Here is a 16146-nt window from a genome sequence, read left to right as displayed (position 1 = left end):
CTGAGTACCCAGAGTGCTACCCTAACTATGTGAGAGCTGTCTCTGCCTGGTGAGCATGTCACATTTTCAGCATTCAGCATGACTGTGGTCACTGTTGTCATTACTGCCACTTATTCTGACCTACAGTAGATGTGTTGAAAAGCTGTCTTCTATATGCAACACAATCCAGCAAAGTAAAACAACTAAAAACAAGTTTGCGTAATTCAAGTCTACACAATAAAACAGATACTGTTTCTTTAAAAAGAAAAAGAAACATTTCTAATTCATCTCTAAGGATTCTTATGCACTGTCGACATATATGAGGAATGACTAGACTCACCTTTGCAGTTAATCATTGTCAGGGGTTGGTTAGTTTCAGGGACATTAAACTATTTAAATAGCAAATAATCCATTATTTATCATTCCAGTGTGTGGTGGATTTTACATTATTTATGTCATTATTTCATGTGCAACAGTGGAAGGAATAAATCAGAAAAAAAATCTGACTTTGAATATTTAAAGTAAAGTTTTACAATGTGTAGTGCCTACACATTAAAATGTTTTCTCATTTCCAAATGTGTGACAAGACACATGTTGTAGCAGTCAGTACCTGCAGACTTTTCTACCCGTAAGTTTTAAAGGATCTCGCTCAATTAATCTCTCTGTATCTCTGTCTACCTCTCCCTCTCTTGTAGCGTATGTGTGCGGATATGCAAGTGTGTATGTACTACAAAAGTGGTATTAAAGGTCCACTGGGAAACATTATCTGTTTTAGCTATCAACAATCTGATGCTAACCTTCTCTCTGCCTCCCTTCCCTGTCTCTGCACATCTCTGTCTCTCTCTGCCTCTCTCTCTCTCTTCCACTCTTGTCTCTCTCAATCTATCCAGCTCTATGTGGCGGGGATGTTAGAGGTCCCTGGGGAACCATCCTTAGTCCCGGCTATCCAGACAGCTACCCTTCATCTCTCAACTGTACCTGGACTGTTGAAGTCAGCCACGGGAAAGGCAAGAGACACACACAGATCCACACTGCCTAATAGAGAGAGACTGAGTGAGAGACAGTAGCAAGTTAGCACTCAGAGTAGTGCAGCTACTGCTATACTACAAACACAAACTTGCTATACATTTGATTATTCGTGTTTTTGTATGGTTTATACATGGGGCATATTTACATTCATGTGTATATGTATGGCTATAGTCAGTGCATTTATGGTGAGAAGTTGGTTAAAAACTCAAATAATGTTAACATATTTTAAGTATTGCGTAACCACTCATTGGGCCCTATTTTAACGATCTGAAACGCAAGTATGAAACGCAAAACGCAAGTAGCTTTGTGGGCGGATCTCGGGTGCTGTTGCTATTTTACCGGCGGGATAAATGAGTCTTGCGCCCGACGCAAATCTAAAATGGGTTGGTCTGAAGTAGCTAGGTGTGGTTTGGGCGTAACGTGAAAATAACCAATCAGAGCGTCATCTCACATTCCCTTTAAAAGCAGGTGCGCTTGTTCCATGGCGGACTGCTATTATGATGGCGGATTTGCCTGCCACACGCCAGCGGGAGCTGTCCGGGATGTGGCAAAGTAATAAATGCCCGTCTTGGCCGGGTGGCGATGTTGCTGTGGCCTCTCGGGCGCATCTCCTCAAGTCTGGAGAGGATTGCTGCAGCCATGGAGCGTGGGCCTCCAAACACACCACCTGCACCTGTTGTGCCCCTTCCTCCTCCCCCCACTCCATCTCCGTCCACCCGCTCCATCAGGAGCACATCGCGCATCACTCCCGGACTCTCAATCCCACCGTAGTTCAACAGTCTCCTGAAGTCCTCTAATATTTCCTCATTTATGTCATCAACACATCCATGATTCATGGAAATTTTGTGTAAAACACAACAAGCCACAAAGAATGCTGCGACTTTTTGAGGACTGTACTGTAAAATGCCTCCTGATCTATCCAAACACCTGAAGCGCATTTTCAGTAATATTTTTCTTTGTAATTATGTATGGTTTGCAAAAATGAGAACTGCTGCGTCCGTGTAGATGAGGGAAGCAAGGTGTATGCGTGTTGTGTACACGCTACATTATGGCCAAGCATGCGCCCCTAAAATAGCATCTGAATAATGCGCCATTGACTTTAGACCAGGTTTTTCCTGGTCAGTGGCGGAATTGTTTTCTGAAACTGCAAAATAGCATCAGGGAACGTTTACGCCTGAACACGCCTCCTCTTTTCGTTGAACCGCCTCCGGGAGCGCAAATACATTCCCTAATTTACCGACGTGCGTCTGTGGAGGGAAAAGTCCGCTGTGCGTCGGGTGCAAAATAGGAATGATACATTCGTCGCTGTACAAAGGCAATTGCGTTGAGTGCAAGATAGGGCCCTTCATGTTATCAATGGCAGAATTTGTGTCTGCTGTAATCACACTTGTTTATTTATTATTAATTGTTAATACCGATTATAATTGTGGGTATATTGATAAACTGGGAATAAAACAAACTTCTTCAGATTCTCTCTCTGTTATCTGTCTGTCTACTCGTCTGTGTGTGTGTCTCTAACAGGAGTCCAGTTTCAGTTCAGCTCTTTTCACCTGGAGGACCAACATGACTACCTCTTGGTTACTGAAAACGGAAGTTTCCTGCAACCATTGGCTCGCCTGACCGGCAACGAGTTGCCTAGCAACATCAATGCTGGTCTCTATGGCAACTTCAAAGCCCAGCTACGATTCATCTCTGACTTTTCGATTTCATATGAGGGCTTCAACATAACGTTCTCTGGTAATTTAATCGAGTCATATTGTGCTATTATACTCCAAGGTCTAGTTTCAATTTACCCTGAATATGTTCATTTCAAGAGGTCGTTTTTTTCTCTTACTTTTCATACCGGAACAATTGAGAACAATACTGTAGGTTGTAGAGAGTTGCTAAATGCAAAGCGGTGAAGTAATAATGCCAAGTATCAATTGTAAACAGTTGAGGAGGACCTTTACCAGAATATAGACAATTACAGTCTCTTTAAATGTATTGTGAAAAATGATGTTTTATTTCAGGTAATACCCATGTAGGTGGGTGCCTGACCTTTCAGAGCTTAGGCAATTATGAGGAAATCTTTTTTTGTTTTTGCATTTCTGAGGTTTAAATGAGTGGATTAAATGAGATGTATAATATAACATACATAACACTCTTTAAAGATATACATATATATATATATATATATTATATATATATATATATATATATATATATATTAGATACCAATATACCTTTAAAGAGTAACTGCACACAGTCTTAGAATCCTGCTTGGAGCTATGATTTCCCTCCGTAGATATACAAATATAGTGTGGAGTAACTCTTCAAAGCTACAAATGATCTCCCCAAAAATGGGGTCCAAAACAGATCCTTGAGGAACACCAAGAGTCAGTGTCACAGGGCAGAGAGAACCCACCCACTACCTACATAAGTCTACAGTGTCAAAAGCTGCACTGAGATCCAGCAAAACTAAGCTGCTACATCACCACGCATCAGGATGTCATTGGAGATTTTAACAAGAGCTGTTTCAGTGGAGTGGAACCGACAGCAGCTTTGACTCAAAACTGTCAAGAATACAATGCACATACAAGCTTCTTGGCAACTTTTAAAACTTTAGCTTTAAATGGCAGTTTAGAAATAGGCATTTCATTTGTAGTTCCAATACTGCTTTTCAGGGAGCACTGGGTACATTTTGTTGACTTTACAGAAATTTGTCTGTGTCCGACTTGTGATACACGTTAACAGTTTCACATATTTCCTACATGGATATTAGCACAAGACTGTTGCTGTGTTAAGTGAATATTTATCTCTCACTCACACAAACCACCGGCCTTGAGTATCCATAACACTTTGAGAATAGCTAAAGAAAAAAAGCTTAACAGATGAGAGATGTTACACAACATTAAAATGAATGTAATCCACCATTAAACAACACAATAAGAAAAAGAGAGATGGAGATGGATTCCTCATAGCAGAGTCTGCCGAATGTGTACAATTCACAGGTGCTGTCCCAACATCGACAACTTCTCAGTCCCTCCCCCCTTTCCGCTAAAGCCCAAAACGGTCTCCTAAGCCCCTCCCCCAACAAGGGAGAATGAATGTGTGTGCATGAGCAGTGATTGACACACAGTTAGACACCCCCCAGGCCCTGATTGGTGCATCTGACCAGGGAGCTGTGGGTTTTTGCAAATCACACTACAGGCTGTAGGTGCTGCTGGATTTTTTTGTATTACCTGCTTAATGTAGTTCTACTGGAACATAGGGTCAGTTTCAGCAAATATGACAGAAAGTTAGTTTTATAAGTCTTACTTACTGCACCTTTAACGGGCAGAATATAAGACAAAGTCCAAGGCTACAACTGCCCTTTATTAATCAAGATCCTTTGCCTAACTGCCCTTTCAACACTCTCTCTCACTTGAATCTGAGTCTTCTCTGAGGGACACTTTACCACTTCCCAGATGGCATAAACTGACACTCAGAATGTAACACACGGAAGGTGTCACCAGGGATGTGACTTGCCAATCTCAACATGCTCAACATGCTGTCTACTCCTGCAGCACACTTTAAAATACACATCACATCCTCAGTCTTTGCCCACTGAAAACAAATCTCCTGCTTTACATAATTTTAACATACTAGAAACATAACAAGAAACCAGTGCATTTTAGGACACAGTGGAATCAACTCAAAACTTTTAGACTAATTGTTTTAATGCGAAGATTGTATTTTAATGGACTTCTTTTTTAAGAGTTTTGATCACAAGAGTTATTGAATTATGGAAAAGTGTTTCTTCAGAGATCATGGACATGAAGCGTTTGTTCGATTCAGTTAACATTTAATGGTTATGTTGTTGGTTTTACTTCAGATATTGGGGTGGATTTTCCTGGCCTTTGAGAGTGATAGGTATTGATTTGTTGATTTAACACCATTAGTAAAGGACACGAACTTACACTCTAATCTCATCACCTCTTACTTACACTTATGGCACTTTTGTAACACTCAGCAAAACTGAGTTTGGCTCAAACAAATCACTAAATAAATGTACATGTTTTAAAATATATTTTGACTCTCTGACATAGTCCATCATTAGTTTGAGCAATTATTATACTTTATATAGAAAAGTTATTTTCTAGCCCTGGTTTTTAACCGGAAGCATAGAAAGGGCAGATTTCAGAGTGCTGACATAGTGTAGTCTATGTTTCATGTATTATTCATGTATGTGTTACATATTCAGTTTCAATCCATTTTCTGCAGAATATACTTTGGAGCCATGTGAGGACCCTGGGATGCCGCGGTTTGGCAGAAGAAACGGCTACAGTTTTGGAATTGGAGACACTTTGTCTTTTTCCTGCAATATGGGTTACCGCCTAGAGGGGGTGCCAGAGGTAATCTGTCTGGGAGGAGGGCGGAGAATGTGGAGCTCACCTCTACCAAGATGTGTCGGTACGTGGTAAAATTACTCCTGATTTTGTTGTAATATTGTCTAACCTCCTGTCCCGTTTTAGTGGTAAAATAATTTGTTGAGGATTTTGGATGTGGAAAAGTGTCTAAAGACGTGGAGACATTTGAATGTGTTTGAAAATGTCTTATTAGTAATCACTGACAGTAAAATAGTGTTTAGTTTGCCTTTTATTGTTATCATTACAGTGAAGATACTGTATATTACCGTCTTAACAGAGGTGGAAAAAGTACTAAAATATTGTACTCAAGTAAAAGTACCAATACTTACTCAAGTACAAGTGAAATTACCTATCTGAAAAATTACTCAAGTAAAAAGTAGTTCATTTAAAATGTACGTTAAAGTGATGTGATGCGTTTTTTTGGGCTGCAACATTTTTCGTCACATACAGCAAACATCTCCTCACTATGCGCTAGCTGCCTGTCCCCTGAACACACTGTAAAAAAACACGGTCTCTGTAGACAGCTCAGGCTCCAACAACGGCAACAAAAACAAACTGCGCCAACCTGCCCCACAAACGATAACAAACAGTGTTCCAGCCAATAACCGTCAAGAAGGAGTTGGTTGAGCCATCACTGCATTAGCGTTAGCAGGTAGGCTACTTCCACAATGCATATTCATGACTCAACCAACTCCTTCTTGTCCGTTATTGGCTGGAACACTGTTTGTTATGGTTTGTTGTGCAGGTTGGCGCGGTTTGTTTTTGTTGGCATTTGTGGAGCCTGGGCTGTCTTCAGAGACTGCGTTTTTTTACAGTGTGTTCAGGGGACAGGCAGCTAGCGGATAGTGAGGAGATGTTTGCTGTATGTGACAAAAAATGTTATAGCCTAAAAAAACGCGTCACATCACTTAGAGCACCTTTAAGTAAAAGTTACTTAGTTAACATAAAAAAAAACTGTAAAACGGGGCGGGGGGGATCTCTCCCATGTAGTGAAAATAGGACAAGGAGTCATAAATCCAAAACTATTTTGTTTTTAATTAAAGAAAAATCTATACAAATGTATAAACATCTATACAAATGATGTATACACATGTAATAACAACATAACTCGTCACACATGACATTTAAGACCCTTAGAAAGATATAATGTGCAATTTTGACACATGAGAAACGGGACTGCTGTGGAGGGCCGAACCAGTAGGCTAAACTCAATTCTGCTTTGATTTGATTTGATTTGATGTGATGTATTTAATTGTATCAAGAATGCTTTACACGTGAAAAGACATCAAATACAATCAAGGATAAAAACACAATAAAGTCAAGGACTTATTTCCATTGTGGTCCTCAATATTAATTTTATGTCAGGCGGCACGTTCTCAAACGTCTCTTTTTTCCTCTGGGCATATTAGCGCAGCAGAGTCCACCAAACACTCTTCAATAAACTCCCCCCTTCAGAACATGGCTTACTGTTTTTGGCGATTTTGTGGGATATTACAAAGATGGTGTTGACGGCTGCATCCCTGGATGCCTTGTTGCTTTTGCAGCTTAACGAGCAAAGCTTCAGATGTCCGTGCACGCTCTGCATCAGTCAAGTTGTATTTCTCTGCGTGTTTAGTATTGTAGTGGCGATTCAAATTATAATCCTTTAACACACCGATCTGTTCTCCGCAAACTAAGCACACGGCTTTACCTTTGACTTCTAAATACTTAGAAGTCCATGTTTGGTTAAAAACTCTGCACTCTGTATGGACCTTTCTTTCTTTCCCTTGAGCTGACATTTTTTAGGGATAACAGCTCATTCACGTCCATGTGTCTCCCGCTCAGTTGGGGTCTGACGGGTCTGACACATTTCGGTTCTTCTTCTACTTATTTTTAATTGCGATCAGAAAAGAAGAAGCTGCATACGTTCGCACAAAAAACGAATGCCCAGGCAGAGAATTTCCCAGGTCTGGTGTTGTTCTGGGCGCGATTTTTTTTTTCTTCCTTTCGGTTTTCGTTTTTTTTTTTTTTTTTTAACTCAGTAACCGATGGGATTTGTAATGTAGCGAAATACAATACATCACTCAAAACGTAATCAAGTACATTTCAAAATACTGATTTTAAAAACTACTTGAAAAATACACAAAAAAACTACTCAATACAGTAACGTGAGTAAATGTATTTTGTTACTTTCCATCCTTCCTCTTAATTATCTCCTTTTTCACAAACAAAGACAAATAAGATTTAAATTGTGTAACAGACGATTGAACTAGCACATTCTCACTCCCATGGCGTCAAATAGTGATGCTTGGTCAGGTGCCTTTAGTGCTTGGTATTGAAGCAAAAAGTCTCCTTTAGCATCTAGCCCTTTGGTGTCATATTTAGACTTGATCTAAACATGGTCAGGACTCTTGGTGTCAGTTTTTGACGCTCTGGGTCGGGACTTACGTTTAACTGACATACAGCACAAGAACAGGACAGTTAGGTTTAGGAAAAGATTGTGGGTGAGGTTACGAAATGTACGTTTAAGTGACACGCGGGACAAGAACGGGACATTAACTGCAGTCTCCTGGGTGAAAGTCCTGTGACCCATCCACTACCCCAACCTACCTCCTTATTTGTCTACATCAAGGAGAAATGGAAGTTCTTAATACTATTTAATATCCTCAAAGATAAAGGAAGTGGCTGACAGAGAAAAACCTTTAGGTATTTATACTTTCACCTTGGAAGTACATTTAAAAGTGTAATGTACCCTTTTCCTTGATTAGATTCTCTTTAAACTTTGTTCCAACGATTCTATTAAATACAGCGAACAAAATTGACGCTAAACTGAATAGGACTATCACAAAAAATTTACTAAAATTATTTTATTAATTAACTAAAACGCCAAATTTCAGTTATTGGATGAACAATAAATGTCTTCGAGGTGAATCATCAGTCAGCAGAGTTTTGGCCTGTTCACAATCCTGTATCACCCCTTAGAGTTATGAGTTTTACGAAAAATATGACTCTGACTTTTTTTATTTAACACTAGAACATTTTAGGATTCATCATGTTCTTGGATGCTTTCCAAACGTCTTGATTAAACTGAAGTGAAACTGACAGAAGAGCTTATCTTATGGTCCGGTGTGCGATCAGCTGTACAGTAGGTTCATGCGCCACATTGAACTCTTCCATAATTAAGTAACTCAGGCAATCTGTCATCTACAGTGGAGTGTTTACAAGCAGCAAACAAAAACATGCTTGTGGAAACAACACAAAGTGAAATTTAGATGCAGTGCGCATGCATACAAATGGGAAAATAAATAACCTCTCTATGAATCATATGCTGGAGGCAACACAAATTGCAGTGAAGATGTATCAATTAGAATTAAAAAAGGTTTTACCTTTGGTGGAAAATTTGTGTTCATCCTGAGTTGTATCACTAATAATAATGTACAGAGGCAGAAGCAAAAGGAAAATGGCCTAAAGGTAAAATTATTGAGTTCTCACTAGGTTTTGAAAACTCTCACACACATACTCTCCACACATGATCAGTAGGTCTTCTTACACCAAAAATGTGTAACTTTCAGGTGAAGAACACTTATAGTCAACAGTGAAAAACACACTGCTGGTCAAGTTTGACAACAAAAAGAGAAAATGACATTGGAGAGTCATCTCCAAGTTTGCCTACTCCCCCTGTGTTTGTGTTGGGTTTCTCTTGGTGTATTAGCAGTAGTCCAGTCATTGTCCTTGACCAAGACACCGGCCTTAAAGTTCTTCCCTGGGCACCACAGAAGGGCTTACCTACTGTCTTTAATAGTCAGGATAAATCTAATGTAGGACAGCAATTGACCCCTGACTTGTTACATGGGATCATGGAGCAAAGAATGGGTATGAAGCTCAAGAGTGTTATGCCAATTGAGGGTCATCCAACGTACAATGTTTTTAGCGAGGTGAAGAGCTCTTTTAGCGATAGGCTTGTTATGCCCAGGTGCTCTCCAGAGAGATTCAGAAAATCTTCCACACAGCGCAGGAAAGCACATTGCTATCGCCAAACTTTTTTCAGACTCGTTTTCTGTAACGTTAACCAGTGTAGCATGAAAACATTGTGGAATTAGCAAGATAGCTATCAAGCCAGCCGCCCGCTAGTTAGCTCCCCCTGGGACTTCCATGCCTCTGCGATGCCGGCGGCTTCAGAGAGCCGGGGATGAGAGCAGGCGTGCGGGTGTCAGACTTCATCGGAACAAAATATGACACAACACTGCACTATTAGTCTCGCTTTGCCCTACCATCCACACGCTGCGGAGCGGAGGATGGTCTGGCTAGTCCACGTAGCAATTTGGGATGGGAGAAAAACGTGCTCTGGTTTATTGGCATTTCTTTAAACCAATCACAATCGTCATGGCCGGCGCTAAGCTCCGCACTGAGTCGCTGCAAAATAGTCATGCGAGAGAAAACTGACAGATAGTCTAGCTAGCTGTCTCAATTCACCCTGTAGAAATCGAGGGGCAGTTAACCATAGTCCTCATAAATATAAGGAAACGGACATCGGCGAAAATACATGCAGCGGAATTTCCTGCACACCGGAGCAATCCCGGAAGTGGAACGTCAAGGATATAGACTACCGCACTATGATCTACGGGAGCTCACGGGGGTTCTGCACAGTAATTACCCAAGTTAAAGTGAAAATCGATTTTTAAACCTCGTCCTAAGTCATAAATTCGATTGAATTCATGAAATCGATTTATCGCCCAGCTCTATTTGCAAGCAAGAAATGTGTCAAATCTGATTTTGTGTGGTTGCAATCAATAGAGGGCTATATAAAAAAGCTAAATAGACTAAATGTGTCTGCACTCCTTCACAGGATTGTTTTTAGCAACACTGTGAGAAGCATGGGACTATACAGGTGTAGAAAGACAGACATTACCATCCAGTTCCAGTTCTCCTATTTTCAGCTTTGCGTTACGTTTGCAGTGTTGTGTTGTATGTCTTTGGCTCTTTTGTCATCAACGTGTTCTATGGTGTAGTGCGGTTTGCTATATTTAGTGCCTGTGTGTTGTGTTGCATTGCTGCATGATGTGATGCACATCACAAAGGAGGATGGAAGAGTAGAGGAAAGGGAAGATTAGACCTTTAATGTCACATTTTCTAATACCATAGCACTGCAAACATTTGCATTGTGCTTTGCTTTTGTGATTTTCATCAACCAAAGGATGTACTTTACAGGTTTAAAGTATTGCTTTAGTGCCCTGCGTTAGTTTTCTTTACCTGCCTAGTGAGTCAAACATATTGTTTGTCCATGAGGGAGATAGAGAGGTGCCAAAGAGGCGTCTTAGCTTTTTCAGAAAATTAAACGTGCCTTTGTCATGTTTTTTTCTACTCTTTGATTATTTCTGGACATTATCTTCAATTTAGCACATTTGTTTAGGGAAATGAGACAGAAGCAGTAGGGAAAAGAGAAAAAAAAGAACAGGAAAAAAGAGGAGGGAAAGGAGAAAAGAAAACTTGTGAGAAGTGGAAGAGGTATGTTGATTGAAGTAGAGGAGGGTAAAGGAGGCACTATTCATAGAGAGGGAGACCAAGGAGCAAGGGAGTGCAAGAGGGGGGAGGGTAGAGAGGTAATTTTCTAAATGGAAACTGTAGCAGCGTGATTTATTGACGATATGGCAGCTGTAATATGACTATTACACCAGCAGAGACACAAGAGAGGGGGAGAGAGGGAAGGAGAGGGAGGGGTAAAAAGAAAGGAATGGGACATGGATACTGTAGATAGAGGGCACATGTGAGAAGTGCTGAGAGTGAGTATCTTTAGGTAAATTAGTTTCTCAATTTTACAGCCTGCCCATTCTCGTCAACTGAAGTAGATGGCTGACAATACAGCTGTTTAAAAGGGTTTTTAAATGAAATGTACACATACACACAAGCACACAGACATATTTGTACATTTCTAGGAAAATAAGGAATCGTCATCTTCTGTGAGATGAAACAATCTTTATTTTTCTAAGGACAGCCTGTGTTTTCTATAACTGCTTTAACTACTTTGGACTAAAACATGTTATTCTGTAGGACCGAACAGTTTTTAAGAAGGGGGGGAAAAAGCTGCACATGTTCTTACTACATCATTATATATAAATGGTCTGATTGCTAAGAGTGTATCTTTTCATTTATATCATTTATATCTTTTTAATGCTCTTCTTACTGTATTTGTCATCAGCGGAGTGTGGTTCTTCAGTTATGAACAATGAAGGGATCCTTCTCTCTCCAAACTATCCAATGAACTATGACAACAACCATGAGTGCATCTACAGCATCCAGGTAACTAATCTAGACATCCTAACTAAGATAGTTAATAGAGACTCTGGCACACATGTAACAATCATTGTGAAAATAAGCAGAGGTTAATAACTAGCTCCAAACATTTGTGGGTATGTGTTGTCTACTTTATTGGTCAATAAATATAATTTGGATTTCATGTTTACTCCAGGTGCAAGCTGGGAAAGGCATCAACATCTCTGCTCGAACCTTTCATCTTGCCCAAGGGGATATACTCAAGGTAAACACACATGCACACACACATTTGGCGAGTCAGTCATTCTTCTTGCCTGACATTTGTGATGATAAAAAAGACTCAATTCATGCCATTGAAAACTATACTTGGCCATCACTGGTTGTTTATTATGTTGTATTTGCATCTCAAATGCATTGTGCTGTTATTATTACAGATTTATGATGGCAAAGACAGCACAGCCCAAGTTCTGGGAGCATTCACGGGATCGTCTATGTTGGGCCTGACGCTGATCTCCACTTCCAACCATCTCTGGCTGGAATTTTACAGTGATGCAGAAAGTACAGGGGAAGGATTCAAATTGGTCTACTCCAGTAAGTGCAGACAGCTAATCAGTAAATAAACCTAGTCAAAACCTGAATGTGTGTGGCTGAGTTCAATTGTGACCAAGAATATACTGTAAAGAAACAACTTCCCCCTGATACACAACTCTAGTATTGAAACCTTGATTTCAAACTGGTGTGTAAAGATTTGGGTAGAGACTTCAAGTATACAATAAAGTCTGCCCGATTCACATCGCCTATATGTAATTATTTTGGACTGTCCATTACATCTTATCTCACTTTTACTGTAGTTAAATTAGGCAAAACTAGAGTGGAGTGAGAGTCAGTATGGGAGTCACATTAATTCAGCAATTATATGCCACGTGACAGCTGTACTAATTCCTGACAAATGTAACATACTTGCAGAATCAAGTTAACTCTAAATGATTCTCATTTGTGAAAGTGTCACTGAACTGATTGAAAATTCCACCGCTGAAATTATCACAAAAAAGTGTTTTTGTGATGTGCATTTGAATAAGAAAGATTTAAGAGAGCTCTGATTTCAGTGTAGGATTGGGTGTTAAAGGTGCTTTCTGAGCACACCCACGTTTGTCAGTGCCCTCTTAGATGCATATTTGGAATGAGAAAATCCAATGTGTTTAAATGGAGTCATGCAGGATAATATACATCGCACTTTGAAGAGTGGAGCATTACTTACTCCTCTGCAACTTTCTCATACTGATAACAGATATATAGCTAGTTAGCCATGCAAACAAGACACATTGGCTTTTAATGTAGTACTGAAAAACTACTGTATACCTCACTATATTTATGAAGGCTGGAATTCAATAAAATTCAGAGGTGTGATTCAATGAATAATGCATGATGGTTTATTTTCCTATACATCTCTCACATATATAGAACAATCTGAGCTGGGCGATCATTCACAGTAGATATCAGATTGATGGCAGATGTGTTCAGATTGCAGATGGTAAAAGAACAGCTTCTTTTCCTGTTTTATTTTTTATAAAATTTGTATGATAGCTTAAAAGGATCTGTGATATTGTAAAGCTCATAAACAGAATACTTGAGTGCGCCAGATATTAAGGAAATAGTGTTGTGCATCTAGTGGGTCTCAAGTGTCTGTTACCGAGTATTTTTAAAAGTACACACTGCATAGATCTTTAACTATCTTTTTCTCTCTCTAGGTTTTGAGTTGTCTCATTGTGAGGACCCAGGCGTGCCTCAGTTCGGCTTCAAGGTCAATGACCAAGGTCATTTCTCCGGGAGCAGCATCACATACAGATGTGAACCCGGATACACTCTGCATGGTGCTTCCACACTGAAGTGCATGACTGGCGAAAGGAGAGCCTGGGATAACCCTCTGCCTTCTTGTATCGGTATGTCTCTTGCTATTTCTAGCTGTTTACTTTTTTTGAAAATAAGTTAATTGAAAAGACACAAATAGATGTATACAGACATACAAAGGCACACACACACACACACACACTTATTGTGGGTTGAACCTTGAAAAACGACCTGTAATAAGCTTGATAGGGAAAGGGGAGGAGGGTTCATTGTTACCTTGGCTTTCACCAGTATTACTGCATTTTCTGCTGCGTGACGCATGGTCCATACCGCTGCCATCTGCAGACGTTAATCCATTTGTTGAATAGCTGCACAGTTGTCAAAGGCATTGGTTTCCAATTTAAAACAGACATTTTGACCCATTTGCTCAATGCACAAACCAAGAGCAGGATATATACAGCGAAAAAATATCAACGTAATTAAACCCTGCTTCTCTTTTGAGTGTTTTTTCCTCCATAGTTGATTATGGCAATGAGCTGTTCTCAGGCTGGAATATCTAATTTCCCCAGAACTCAACTGGTGCACATGCACATTTAAAGTAGCAGAGAACTAATAATTGCTCTACAATAAAGTACAGTCATTCGCTGCATTATGCAAAGTCTCTGCTTACAGGAGGACATTCAATAATCTGGAAAGAAAGCAGGTGGAGGCCAATTTCCGGTGGAATTGCCTTCTTGATTTTTTTCATGAGACACACACTGCTGTAGTTTTAAGTCTTACTAAAAAGCCTATTTGTTCAGGAGAGTTTACCACCTGGACCCCCACTGCCCATTTCCTTCCCTGGAGTGGGTGATTTGCTGTCTGTTCCCAGATACTGCCCTCTTGCACCTCCCCCCTGCCCCCCCAAAAAATCCAACCTCTTTGTATTGAATTTGTTTCTCTGCTTGTTTTTAACCCCTATTTATGTCATTCTTACTCTGTAATGGGCTAAGTGACAAACCTGTTTCATAAACACATTTTAATCGATTTGGTTTGCTAAAGACCACTGTATCAAATTGCAGACCATTTTATGTAAACGATAAAACCTACTGGGAAGCAATTACTCTTTGAGTATTGACATATTTCTAAATATTCCATTATAACACCATTGCGTTTTTAATTCATTTTTCATGGCTTCAAACTGATGGGAAAATACAAACCACAGCTCTGAATATTGATGTCAACAAGTCAATAATGGTCTTTTACAGGCGATGCAATATCAGGGCTCCAGAACTTACACACTTACATGAACAAGTGCCTTGTATAGTACCTAAAGCTTATTTGGAGACAGGTATTTGGTTAAATGATTACATTCTCTAATTAAACCCCCAAAAATGCTAAGCCTGTACAGAATGACACACAAAATGGCTGCTGCAGCTGTGCCCCAGATGGGAGCTATAAGCATAACAGCAAGCCCTATGTTTTAAGGACCTTTTTTTCTTCGTCGCTGTCTGTGAACTTTCTGATTTTGGATTCAGCTTAATAAGTCTCTCTCCTTCTCACTATCAATAATGAAAGACTCATAAAACCACTGGCTGATATTCTCTGACTTTATATTTTAGCAGTGACACGCCGTGACCTCAGCTAACCTCCAGTCTAAATATTATATTGCTTCTTATTATTACTCGTAGTGTTCCCTTCTTAACCCCCCTTGGTTCTCTCATTTTTGGCTTACTTTTTCTTATTCTCCTCTCTTTTTTCTCTCCGCCCCAACTCTTAATATTGCTCCTATTACTCGAGATAATATATTCCAGTGACGAAGGGAGGGGAGCCTGAGGGAGGGAGGGGAAGAAAGAGAGAGAGAGAGAGAGAGAGAGAGAGAGAGAGAGGATGAACATTGTGAAAATATATAACCGAGAGAGACAAAGGGAGAAAGGGGAATTATTTTCTGTTATATAATGTGTGGTGGTTTCTTTAGGAATGAATGCAGGATCAGCACTTTGTCTCTTCTTCTCCCTTTTCTCTTCTCTGTCTCTGTGTGTGAGAAAGACGGAGGGACACAGCGAAAGAGAGTTCTTTCTTAATCCATTTGTCTCCGTGGCGATCGTTTAATCACTGCTCAGTGGCTACTGAGGTGCACCTGGTGGATCTGATTGCTTTGATAAACAATTGCCACCAACAGATAACTGGTTGACTTGTCATACATTACGTACACACTTAAATACACACTCATCTATTGCCTATTGGTTGACTCAATTGATATTTGTAACATCTTAACAGTCTCTCATAACGTGTGTGTGTGTGTGTGTGTGTGTGTGTGTGTGTGTGTGTGTGTGTGTGTGTGTGTGTGTGTGGTTCGTGTAGCGGAGTGTGGTGGCCGTTTTAAAGATGAGTCTTCAGGGAGGATTCTGTCCCCTGGGTACCCTTTTCCTTATGACAATAATCTGCGCTGCACCTGGACCATCGAGGTGGACTCAGGAAACATTGTGAGGTAATGTGGACCACCCAAAGTCTTCCCAGTATTTGAAGAAGTTTGTATTCATTTACAGTAGGCCTATATATAATATATATATATATAATAATATATATTCATTTTAGTGCCTACTCCAATTCTTTTGTAAAAATGTGCAATTGAAGAAGGATTTCCTCTAGGTTAGTGTTGTATTTATCATAT

The 16146-nt window shown here is 39.9% G+C and overlaps 1 protein-coding gene across 1 annotated transcript in view; it reads left to right on the top strand.

Moving 5' to 3' along the window:
* csmd3b (CUB and Sushi multiple domains 3b) overlaps positions 1–16146 on the top strand; it is a 383486-nt gene that overhangs the window by 296577 nt on the left and 70763 nt on the right. Inside the window, exons 19-26 of the mRNA XM_039820294.1 lie at positions 870–986; positions 2530–2745; positions 5251–5439; positions 11572–11672; positions 11842–11910; positions 12080–12236; positions 13394–13585; positions 15837–15963. Of these exons, the coding sequence (XP_039676228.1) occupies positions 870–986; positions 2530–2745; positions 5251–5439; positions 11572–11672; positions 11842–11910; positions 12080–12236; positions 13394–13585; positions 15837–15963 (1168 nt within the window). The remainder of the gene's footprint in view (positions 1–869; positions 987–2529; positions 2746–5250; positions 5440–11571; positions 11673–11841; positions 11911–12079; positions 12237–13393; positions 13586–15836; positions 15964–16146) is intronic.

The sequence above is a fragment of the Perca fluviatilis genome, chromosome 13, assembly GCF_010015445.1.
Source record: "Perca fluviatilis chromosome 13, GENO_Pfluv_1.0, whole genome shotgun sequence".
Lineage (NCBI taxonomy): Eukaryota > Metazoa > Chordata > Actinopteri > Perciformes > Percidae > Perca > Perca fluviatilis.
The sequence above is the reverse complement of the archived record's forward strand: the minus strand, read 5'-3'. Positions and strand labels throughout refer to the sequence as shown.